This window comes from Rhinoderma darwinii, chromosome 6, assembly GCF_050947455.1.
Source record: "Rhinoderma darwinii isolate aRhiDar2 chromosome 6, aRhiDar2.hap1, whole genome shotgun sequence".
NCBI lineage: Eukaryota > Metazoa > Chordata > Amphibia > Anura > Rhinodermatidae > Rhinoderma > Rhinoderma darwinii.
This window is the reverse complement of record NC_134692.1, coordinates 64797738-64810294: the sequence shown is the minus strand read 5'-3', so window position 1 is coordinate 64810294 and position 12557 is coordinate 64797738. Positions and strand designations below refer to the sequence as shown.

The 12557-nt window shown below is 40.0% G+C and overlaps 1 protein-coding gene across 3 annotated transcripts in view; it reads right to left on the bottom strand.

Annotated features, from left to right (window-relative positions):
- Positions 1-8513: 8513 nt before the first annotated feature.
- Positions 8514-12557, bottom strand: part of SGO2 (shugoshin 2) — a 30603-nt gene continuing 26559 nt past the window's right edge. For all 3 annotated transcript variants that reach the window (XM_075829898.1, XM_075829899.1, XM_075829900.1), the window contains 2 exons: positions 10694-10835; positions 8514-10616 (listed from right to left, as the gene is read on the bottom strand). In XM_075829898.1, coding sequence (XP_075686013.1) covers positions 10484-10616; positions 10694-10835 — 275 coding nt within the window. In that variant the 3' untranslated portion in view covers positions 8514-10483. The remainder of the gene's footprint in view (positions 10617-10693; positions 10836-12557) is intronic.

The window sequence follows — 12557 nt, the reverse complement described above, 5'->3', positions numbered from 1 at the left end:
AAATAAGCAACTTTAGGGGTATCTGGTAGCTGCTCATCTACCCAATAATAATGTCAGAATAAGCCTTTTTAAATCAACGCTTTTTTTTTATAGGACACAACTGACCACTTATTCAGATAAATTAACTTAACCCCTAGGCGCACGACAACGCAACCGTTGCCGGCCAGCGGCCCATCGCCGCTGATTTCTGCAATTAACCCCCTAAATGCGGTGATCGATTGTGATCGCTGCATTTAAGGGGTCTGTAGCAGATCGGCAGCCCCACGATGCAATCGTGGGGGTGCCGATGGTTGGCATGGCAACCGGAGGCTAGACAATGGCCTCCAGGTCTGCCATGTACAGAAGCCTATGAGGACCAGTTGGCTTTCTGTCAGCGTCTCGATGACCGAATACATTACACTACGTACAGTGGATATAAAAAGTCTACACGCCCGTTAAAATGCCAGGTTTGTCATGTCAACGCAGTACAAGATGAATAATATCAGAACGCTTTCCACCATTTAATGTGACCCTTAATCTGTACAATTCCATTGAAAAACAAACTGAAGTCATGTAGAGGGGGAAAAATCACAAATCTGACAGATTTGGAGGGCTTTTGCAAAGGCAGAGTGGGCAACAAGTACCAGGTCAAGTTGTGCCATGCTGATAGACTTCTACCTAAAAAGACTGACTGCTGTCAAAGTGGCAACCACATTTTTATATTTTCACCCTAAAAGATTTTTGTTTTTCAATACAATTGTACAGATTATAGGTGACATTAACCCCTTCCCTCTTTGGCCACTTAACCTTCCTGACAGAGCCTCATTTTTCAAATCTGACATGTTTCACTTTATGTGGTAATAACTCCGGAATGCTTTTACCTATCCAAGCGATTCTGAGACTGTTTTCTCGTGAGACATTGAACTTTGTTACTGGCAAAATTTGCTCGATACGTTCAGTATTTAATTGTGAAAAACACAAATATAGCGAAAAATTTGCATTTTTCTTAATTTAAATGTATCTGCTTGTAAGACAGGCAGTTATACCACACAAAATAGTTGCTAATTAACATCCCCCATATTTCTACTTTAGATTGGCATCGTTATTTGAACATCCTTTTATTTTTCTATGACATCACAAGGCTTTGAACTTTAGCAGCAATTTCTCATTTTCAAGAAAATTTCAAAAGGCTATTTTTACAGGGGCCAGTTCAGTTGTGAAGTGGCTTTGAGGGCCATATATATATATTAAAAACCCCCAATAAGTCATCCTTTTTATTTTAAAACCGTCACCCCCCTCAAAGTATTCAAAACCGCATTTAGAACGTGTCTTAACCCTTTAGATGTTTCACAGGAATTAAAGCAAAGTTGAGGTGAAATGTACAAATTTCATTGCAGAAATTCATTTTTAATCCATTTTTTTGTAATGCAAAGATTTATCAGAGAAATGCAACTCAATATTTATTGCCCAGATTCTGCCGTTTTAGGAAATATCCCACATGTGGCCCTAGCGTGCACCAGCATCAGAAGCAAAGGAGTACCTAGAGGATTTTGGAGCCTTATTTTTATTAGAATATATTTTAGGTGCATTGTCAGGTTTTAAGGGCTCTTGCGGTGCGAAAACAGTGGAAATCCCCCAAAAGTGACCCCATTTGGGAAACTACACATTTTAAGGAAATTATCTAGGGTATAGTGAGCGTTTTGACCCCACAGGTTTTTTGCAGAAATTATTTGAAGTAGGCCATGAAAATGTAAAAAATTTTTCAAAGAAAATGTAGGTTTAGCTAATTTTTTCTCATTTCCACAAGGACTGAAGGAGAAAAAGCACCTCAAAATTTGTAAAGCAATTTCTCCCGAGTAAAACAATACCCCCGTGTGTGGTAATAAACGGCTGTTTGGACACACGGCAGGGCTTAGAAGCACTATTTGGCTTTTGGAGAGAACATTTAGCAGGAATGGTTTGCGGAGGCCATGTCACATTTGCAAATCACCTGAGGGGACAAAGCAATGAAAACGCCCAAAAAGTGACTACATTTAGGAAACTACACCCCTTGAGGAATTCATCTAGGGGTGTAGTGAGCATTTTGACCCCAAATGTGTTTCATAGAATTTATTAGAATTGGGCAGTGGAAATAAAAACAATCCCTTTTCGTCAATAAGACGTAGCTTTAGCTCAAAATGTTTCATTTTCTCAACAAATAAAGGAAACAAAGAACCCCAACATTTGTAAAGCAACTTCAGTGGAGTACGGAAATACCCCATATGCAGTCATAAACTGCTGTTTGGGTACATGGTAGGGCTCAGAAGGGAAGGAGCAGCATGTGGAGTGCAGATTTTGCTGGATTGGTTTCAGGGCGCCTGTGGGACCAAAACAGTGGAAACCCCCCAGAAGTGACACCATTTTGGAAACTACACCCCTCAATGCATTCACCTAGGGGTGTTGAGAGCATGTTAACCCCGCAAGTGTTTTGTAGAAATTAGTGTGCACTCGATGTTGCAGAATGAAAATGGGATTTTTTCCATAGATATGCCAATATGTGGTCCACAGCTTGTACCACCATAACAAGACAGTCCTCTAATTATTATGCTGTGTTTCCCGGTTTTAGAAACACCCTACATGTGGCCCTAATCTTTTGCCTGGACATTTGACAGGGCTCAGGAGTGAAAGCGTACCATGTAAAATTGAGGCCTAATTTGGCGATTTACAAAGTCTTGGTTCACAATGGCAGAGGCTCAGATGTGAAATAATAAAAGAAACCCCAGAGAAGTGACCCCCATTTTGGAAGTTGCACCCCTAAAGGCATTTATTAAGGGGTGTAGAACATTTTCACCCCACAGGTCTTTTCCATAAATGAATGCGCTGCGGATGGTGCGAATTAAAAATGTATATTTTTCCCTAGATATGCTATTTCAGTGGCAAATACGTCGTGCCCAGCTTGTGCCACTGGGGAGAGACATCCCAAAAATTGTTGAACGGGATCTCCTGGGTATTGGCGATGCCATATATGTGGAAGTAAACTGCTGTTTGGGCACGCTGTAGGGTTCAGAGGGGGGCATTTGGCAGGCAGATTTTGCTTGGTAGTTTATGTAAGCTGGGCTGAGGCATAGTCAGGTGGTATAATAGTGGGGTAAAAAAATTATAAAATGATCCATAGATGTGATACGCCGTGAAGCAATCCTTTCTGCACAGGCCAGTGTCGCACTGATAAATGGTGTCATTTCTTATCCCCCTTTTGCTCCACACTCCGCACCTTTGCAGTTTGGGGAATTTTGCTGGGAAAATGTAGTCCAGGTATAATACAGGCACCCTTCCAGCGGTTATGTTTGGGCCCTCCCCTTCCTGGTTCCCTAATTTTAGGGCCTTGATAAATCGCCTCTTGAAACAGAAGAAATGTTCCCCTCAGGCCGGCACAACTGCATATTTTTCTTTCCTGACTTATTGGAGCCTTAACTAATTAAATTTTTTCATAACTTTTTTGTGGGACGAGCTGTAGTTATTATTGGTACCATTTTGGGGTACATGCGACTTTTTGATCACTTTTTATCCTATTTTTTTGGGAGGCCAGGTGACAAAAAACTGCAATTCTGGCATCGTTTTTTTTATACAGCGTTCACCATGCGTTATAAATTACTTGTTAACTTTATCCTGCGGATCAGTCTGATTCCGGCAATACCTGACTTATAGCACTTTTTTATGTTTTACGTTTTGCATAATAAAATGACTTTTGTAAAAAGAATGTATTTTTGCTGTCGCTAAGTTGTAAGAACCATAACTTTTTAACTTTTTAATCGGAGCTGTATGAGGGCTTGTTTTTGCGAGACGAGCTATAGTTTTTATAGGTACCATTTTTGGATACGTGCGACTGTTCGATCACTTTTTATTCCAATATTTGTAGGGCAAAGTGACCAAAAGCCAGAAATTCTGGTATAGTTTTTACGGTTTTCTTTTTTACGCTCAACACCACGTGCAATAAATAATATTTTGAAAGCTCAGGCCGTTACGGTTCCAGCGATACCAAATACGTATGGTTTATTTTTTTCAACAATAAAGGACTTGATAAGGGAAAAGGTCGATTGTGTTTTATTTTATTACTTGAAACTTATTATAGGTTTTCAAACTTTTTTTAAACTTTTTTTTTCTAGGGGACTTGGAGGTCCAACTGTCTGTTTTTTTTTTTTCTAATACATTGCACACCGCTGCATCTAAGGGGCTAATGGTGGGGATCAGAGCTAGCTTCGGTTCCTGCCGTTACAGGTGGATGTCGGCTGTAAAATACAGCTGACATCTACTACTGATGACGCCAGCTCCGCATCTGAGCCGGCGCCATCTTGCTGGCGGCTACACAAGCCGTTCAGGCTCCGCCGCCGCTGGGCGGGTCCTGAACGGCTTCCGTGCTAGGCAGACCGGGAGGGCCGTATTAGGCCTCCGTTTGCCATTTCAGTCACCGGAACCCCGACAATTTCATTACTGGAGTTCCGAAGAGCTGCAAACACCTTAAATGCAGCGATTGCTTTTGACCGCTGCATTTAAAGGGGTTAACGGTGGGGATCTAAGCTAACTTCGGTCCCCACCATTACAGCCGGATGTCCGCTATAAGATACAGCGGACATCCGGCGATGATGGCACCGGCTCAGCTTCTGAGCCAGTCCCCAGCATTTTTCGTATGGATACGGCAAAATGCGGGAAGCGGTTAAAGGTGGAAAAAGTTGTGAAATCACTAATCTTGGACTGATCTTGTAACATGACAAAAACTTGGCATTTTAACAGGTGTGTAGACTTTTTATATCCACTTTAGGTAGTATAATATATTATAGCAGCGATCAGTGCCTAGGGGGACAAAAAAAAGTTAATAAAAATGTTTTATAAAAGTTATAAATTAAAACAAACTGCTTTTTTTCCCCTATAATTAAAACTTTATAGTTTGAGTCGTTACGAACGTGGCGATACCAAATATTTGTACATTTAAAGTTATTTTTCCCGCACAGTGAACACCCAAAAAAATAAATGCAAGAATCGCTTTTTTTAAAAAAAAATTTTTGGTCACCACCCCTCCCAAAATATAGAATAAAAAGTGATCAAAAAGTCGCATGTACCCCAAAAACACTACGTATAAAAACTACAAACCGTCCTGCAAAAAACAAGCCCTTACACAACTTTTTTGACTGAAAAATTAAAAATGGCTCAGAATATGGTGACACAAAAAAATAAATAATTTTATTGTGCAAACACTGTAAACCATAAAAAAAACACGATATACACATGGTATGGCCGTAATCGTATCAACCAGCAGAATAAAGTAAAATTATAATTTATAGCACGTAGTGAACACTACAAAAAAAAATTATATATATACACACACACATATTCAGAATCGCTTGTTTTTGGTCACCTTGCTTGCCAAAAAATTGGAATAAAAAGTGATCCAAAAATGGTACCAATGAAAACTACAGATTGTCCCGCAACAAATAAGCCCTCACACAGCTCTAGTGGAGAGAAAAAAAAAAGTTTTGGCTCCCAGAATATGGCGATGCAAAATGAGCAGAGCGTTCCAAAAGCGGATAAGATTGGGCACCATTTATCAGTGCGACACTGGCCACACATCTGGGGATTGTTATTTATTTACATTATTATACTCCCTTATTATGCCCTGATGTACACTGCGCAGTTTACATATGCCACCACATTATAAACTAAAATACAAGTAAAACTTTAAACAGAACTACGACCAAGCAAAATCTGCGCTCCAAATTGCGCTCCCTGCCTTCTGAGCCCTGCAGCGTGCCCAAACAGCACTTTACATCCACATATATGGCATCAACATACCCGTGAGAACCCGCTTAACAGTTTGAAGTATTTGTCTGCAGTGGCATAAACTAGCACAACTTGTGCACTAAAATGGCATATCAGTGGAAAATTGAAATTTTCAATTTGCACCATCCGCTGAGCATTAAACCTTTCGCGCACCATGATGTAATATCCCATCGAGGTGCTTGGGATGATGTATGGAGTGGGCTCACGCGCTGAGCTTGCTCCATACACTGCAGGTTTTAGCTGTCAATTACAGCTGACAACCGGGACTAACGGACAGGAACCGCGAGCGTGCTGCTACAGAAGCCTGTAAAAATTACAATACACTGCAATACATTAGTATCTTACGATCACTGGTTCAGGTCCCCTAGGGGGATTAATAAAGTGTGTAACAAAAAATAAAAAATTTGTAGTGGAAAAATAAAAAGTTCTAAAAAACCCTTTTTGCCATTTTTCCTCTAAAGTAATGTAAAAGAACAAAATTGGTATCGCTACATCCATAAAAGTCCAAACTATTACAATATACCATTATTTAACTCACACTGAACGTCGTAAAAAAAATAAAATGTAAACTTTAAATTTCACTGTTTTTTGGTCACCTTTGTTCTAAAAAAAAAAAAAATGTAATAAAAAGTGATCAAAAATTGTATGTACTAAAAAAAGCTACTCCCGCAAAAAAATAAGCCCCCACATTACTCAATCGATCAAAAAAACAAAACAACTTATGGCTCTCAGAATGTGGTGAAACAAAAACAATTTTTTTGTTGTTTTTGTAACAGTAGTAAAATATATAAAAAACCTATATAAATTTGGTCTCACCAAAATCGAATTGAGGCAAGGAATAAAGTTTGTCATTTTTAACGCACGGAGAAATCTGTAGAAACGAAAACCAAGAAACAATGGATCAATCTAAGTTTTTTCCAATTTCAGCCCGCAAAGAATTTTTTTTCAGTTTCCCAGTATATTATATGGCACTTCAAATGGTGTCAATAGAAACAACTCCTCCCACAACTCTGACGGTAAAAAAAGAAAGTTATGTCTATTGGAAGGCGGGGAGTGAAAAATGAAAAAATGGATCAGTCCTGAAAGACTTAATGTGTATTGAAAAAAAAAACATTTATGACCAAATGTGTGGTATAGCCGTACACGGGAGAAATTGCTTTACAAATATTGGGGTGCTTTTTCTCTATCTCTTGTGAAAATGAAAAAATCCAACATTTTAGTGGGAATTTTTTTTTTTTTTTTTTTTTTTTTTTTTTCACGGCCTAATTCGAATAAATTCTGCAAAAGACCTGTGGGGTATAAATGCTCACTATACCCCTAGATAGAATCCTTAAGGGGTGTAGTTTCAAAAAATGGGTTCACTTTAAGGGGGACTCCACTGTTTTGGCCCCTCAGGGGCTTTGCAAATGCAACATAGCGCCGCAAACCATTCCAGCTAAATTTGAGCTCCAAAAGCCAAATAGCGCTCCTTCCCTTCTAAGCCCTGCTGTGGGTCCAAACAGCAGTTTCTTACCACATATGGAGTATTACCGTAATCGGGAGTAAGTGCTTTACAAATGTTGGGCTTCTTTTTCTCCTTTATTCCTTGTAAAAATGTCTACGTTTGCCCCCAAAAAAAAAGTGGATTTTCATTTTTACGGCCTAATCCCAATAAATCCCATTCAATTCTGCAAATAACCCATGAGGTCAATATGCTAACTATACACCTAGAAAAATTCCTTGAGGGGTGTAATTTACAAAATGGGGTCACTTCTGGAGGGTTTCCACTGTTTTGGCACCAAAAGACCTCTTCACACCCGACAAGGTGCCTAAAATATATTCTAAAAAAAGGAGGCCCCAAAATCCACTAGGTGCTCCTTTGCTTCTGAGGCCTGTCCTTTAGTGCACTAGGGTCACATGTGGGATATTACTAAAAACTGCAGAATCTGGGCAATAAATATTGAGTTGCGTTTCTCTGGTAAAACCTTCTATGTTAGAGAAAAACAATGTATTCCTAATGAATTTCGGCAAAATGTAACTTGTAAATTTTACTTCTACTTTGTTTTAATTCCAGTGAAACGCCTAAAGGGTTAAGAAACTTTCTGAATGCTGTTTTGAATACTTTTAGTGCAGTTTTTAAAATGGGGTGATATATGGAGACTTTAATATATAAGGTCCTCAAAGACACTTCAGAACTGAACGGGTTCCTGAAAAAAAAAAATCCTCCTAAACTACAATAATCAGTATATGGCTTAAAAAGACGCTAATTTTGAATCTGAAATTTTTATCTTTCTACTCACTTGCATTCCCCCGCTGTGAGACCGCAAATGGTCCGTGCACTACATGCTGATACATAGAGAGGGCTCCTAAGCTCGGTGACATAATGGAGAGGACTCATCTACATGCAGTGCCGGCCCGTTTGCGGGCTTACAGCAGGGGAATGCAAGTGAGTAGAAAGATAAAAACGTAGTTTTAGCTTTTACTGGATTATTGTAGTTTGAAGTTTTCGGAGGTGATAGTCACTTTAAAAGAGGGCTCACGGTGACAACTCTGCTCCAACGGAATGATTGCAAAGATCGTTCATTCAGGGGATAAGGTCCATAGCTGCACATGAGCATCTTAAAACACTCCTGTCTCTATTCTGTGTGCATTACATTGCCCTTCATGAAGAATATGCTGTAATTTGGTGTATCTGATAAACGGTCATGAGATATGGGCAATATAAGAGTGTTGAAGGCAAGGACTATTAAAGATATTCTTTATTAAAAGGGTACAAGACACAAAAATGAATTGTGGTGAACATAACCAAAAAGACTAACACACAACAGTTACATGTAAACCAGTTATCTTCTATTCTTCTAAGGCCCCATGCACACGAACATGCTTTTGCGGCCGCAATTCCCCCGAAAACCCACGGGAGAATTGCAGCCCCATTCATTCCTATGGGGCCATGCACACAACCGTGGTTTTCACGGTCCGTGCATTGCCTTGGAGCCCGGACCGCAGAAAGAACGGGCAAGCCTTATTATGGCCGTGTTCTGCTGTCCGGGCTCATTGAAAATAATGGCCGCGACCATGTGCACAGCCCGCGATTTGCGGGTGGCTCGCGTCTGTCACTCCGTGGCCGGCCGACCCGGAAATCACGGCAGTGCACAATGGCTACGGTCGTGTGCATGAGGCCTAAGCTAACCTATAGCAGTAAACACAATATATATATTTATATATACATATGGAACTGTTCAATATATACAAAATACTAGAATATATCCCATAGAAAGCATACGTTAGATAGCACTAAATATTGTAAATTTACTAAGGAAATGCTAATTGAGAATTAAAGGCTGTAAACCTTTATTGCTTTTTTTTTTTTATGAAATGTATGTGTGTTTTAAACCTTTTTTAAAAATTGACATTTAAATTTTATTTTTTGATGCAGCTTCTATGTATGAACTTTACATAGAAGCTGCATAGCGCCGCTGTGACCCGAAACAGTCAGTCAGCTGAACATACAGCTCAGCGGACAGCAGCTTCTGTGTTCCTCTGACACACAGATGTGATCGGTATTAGGGTCACCCTAAGTTCATGAACAAGGATTTGATCGGTATTAGGCCTTATTCACACGAACGTGTTAAATGTCCGGGTGACGGACCTAAATAATTCAATGTGGCCGTTGTTTCAACGGACCGTGGGAAGGGTCTGTGAGAAAATAGGACAAGTCCCATTTTTCCACGCTTCACTCCATAGACTCTAGTCCCGCAAAGCACAGATGCACCTCGGACGTGAAGAACGACCGTTGTTCACGTTCGAGATGCGCAGCGCCCGTTTGAATTTAGGGTTATCCTGTGTGTGGGCACACATGGGCTTTCGGTCCAGATGACTGACTGATTTTGCTCACACCGGTGCTATGCAACTTCTATGTATAGTGCATACATAGAAGTTGCATCGCAAAAAGTTAAAATTTTAATGAATGTAAATTTACAAAATTTTTTAAAAACACAACACATACATTTCATGAAATTAGAAAAAAAAAAAGAGGCTACAAATGGTTTTTAGCCTTTAAAGAGGTTTTCCCATCCACAGGATATGCCATAAATACCCAAAAGATGCGGATCCCACCATCTAGACCCTGTTCTAGCTTACTCGGCTCCGCTGCCACTTCCTGGTTAGATGGTCGGAAGTTACGGAAACAGCCGAGGGATCGCTGAGCTACACGGTTTCCGTAACTCCCATAGAAATGAATGGGAGTTACTGAAACAATGTGGCACGGCGAGCTACTCTGTTTCCGGAGCTTGGTAGCCACTGAAACAGCATAGCTCGCCGTGTTTCCGTAACTCCCATTCACTTCTATGCAATTTACGTGAACAGTGTAGCTCGGCTGTTTCCGTAACTCCCAACCACCTAACCAGGATGTGGCCAGGAGGCAGCGGAGCCAAATAAGCTAGAATGAGATTTAGGGGGCCCCATTCTAGAAATAGGTGCGGTTCCCAGAGGTGGGACCCGCATCTATTGGACTTTTATAGCATATCCTGTGGATATGCCATAAATGTCCAAGATGGGGAAACCCATTCAATTATTAAAGATAGTGGTAGCATAGTATATATAATTAAAACTAGAAAACTTTACCACTTTTCTTTTTTAATAGAAAGATCTTGATCCACATAAGGAGAGCAGTGGAAAACAAGTCACAATGATGAGCTCTTCCACAATCCCTTCTTTATGTATCTTCAGTTCCACATTCTTCAGTTTTGACTTTCTTTTTTCGCCCCCCTCCTTGTTTGCCTTTTCCTTTTTTAATAGCTGAACACCGTAATGCAGTGTGTTTGGAACTGTCTTCACGTCTAAGTTTTCTGAAAATACATACATGGATTTAAGAGAACGATAAGCTTTATTTTAATAGATAGGAATAAAAAAATGTTCATCTTACGTTCCCAAATTCGGCTCCTTGTAATTAACTGGATTGCGTCTCCTCCTAGCTTGACCATGAGATTCTTCTTCTGAGCAAGACTTTGGAGACTGTTTAGTGGCGTCAACATTTTGGTTTGTCAGATCCTCAAAAGTTTTAATAGCTGTAGAAACAATAGATAGAAATTACTATTTTTTTTACTATGTCCACAAATTCTGGCCAAAAAGTCTATCCATACACACGGTTAGAAGCGTACAAGTTCGTTCTGGATGATGCAAATCTAAAGTACAAAAAATGTTAGTCAAAGTGAATACAAGGTTCTATAGAGAAAAACAAGCAGATAGCGCGAACATCAAACACGCCAACTAAAATCTGCAACGTCAACTTTCAACCACCTGGAACAAGAGTGTCAACAACCATAGACTTCTACTGTTCTGTAGAACAGTTCACCAAAACCCAACCCGATTAACCTCTTCCCGCACCTTGGCGTAAATGCACGCCCAAGTGAGAAGTAACTTTGCGCACCTGGGAATGCAGTTATGTCCGCGCTTTAAGGGCATGTTCACACGTGGCGCAAACGCTGCAAAACCAAAAAAAACGATATACATATGGTATTGCCGTAATCGTACCGACCCGCAGAATAAAGTAAAATGGTAATTTATAGCCCACGGTGAACGCCGTAAAAAAGTAACAAACAAAAAACATTGTCAGAATTGATGGTTTTTGGTCACCTTGCTTGCCAAAAAATTGAATAAAAAGTGATGAAGAAATAAATCACATGTACCCCAAAATGGTACCAATGAAAACTACAGATTGTCCCGCAACAAATAAGCCCTCACACAACTCCGGTGAAGAAAAAATAAAGACATTCTGGCTCTCAGAATATGGCGACGCAAAATGTGCAGTGTTCCAAAAGCGGATAAGATTGGGCACCATTTATCAGTGCGACACCGGCCACAGATCTGTGAATTATTATTTATTTACCCCATTATTATACCCTCTTATTATGCCCTGATGTTCTCCGCAGATTACATATGCCCCCACATTATAAACTGAAATACCAGTAAAACGCCAAACAGAACTACTGCCAAGCAAAATCTGCGCTCCAAAAGTCAAATGATGCTCCCTCCCTTCTGAGCCCTACAGCGTGCCCAAACAGCAGTTTATGTCTGCAGATATGGCATCGCCATACCCGGGAGAACCCAGTTAATATTTTATGAGGTATTTGTCTTCAGTGGCACAAACTGGGCACAACATATTGTGCCGTAAAATGACATATCAGTGGAAAACCCTTTGCGCACCACGACTTAATAACATGTTGTGGTGTGTGTGTGTGATATATGGAGCGGGCTCAGCCCGCGCCATGTGCTTCGGGTGTCAGCTGTGTATTACAGCTGACACCTGGGACTAACGGACAGGAACAGCGATTGCGCTGTTACAGGAACTTGTAAAAATAACAATATACTGCAATACATTAATATTGCAGTGTATTGTACCAGCTATCTAATGATTGCTCGTTCAAGTCCCCTAGGGGGATTAATAAAATGTGTAAAAAAAATTGTAAAAAGTTATTATTGAAAAAATTGTAATAAATATTTAAAGTCCAAAAAAAATAAATACACAAAATTGGTATCGCTGTGTCTGTAAAAGTCCAAACTATTACAATACACCATTATTTAACTCGCACGGTGAACGCCGTTAAAAATAAAGAATTTCAAACGGCAGAATCGCCGTTTTTTCAGGAAAAAAAAGTAGATTTTCACCTTTACAGACCAATTCCATTGAATTCAGCAAAACAACTGTGGGGTCAAAATGCTAAAATTACCCCCAGAAAAGTTCCTTGAGGGGTGTGGTTTCCAAAATGGGGTCACTTTTGGTCCCTCCA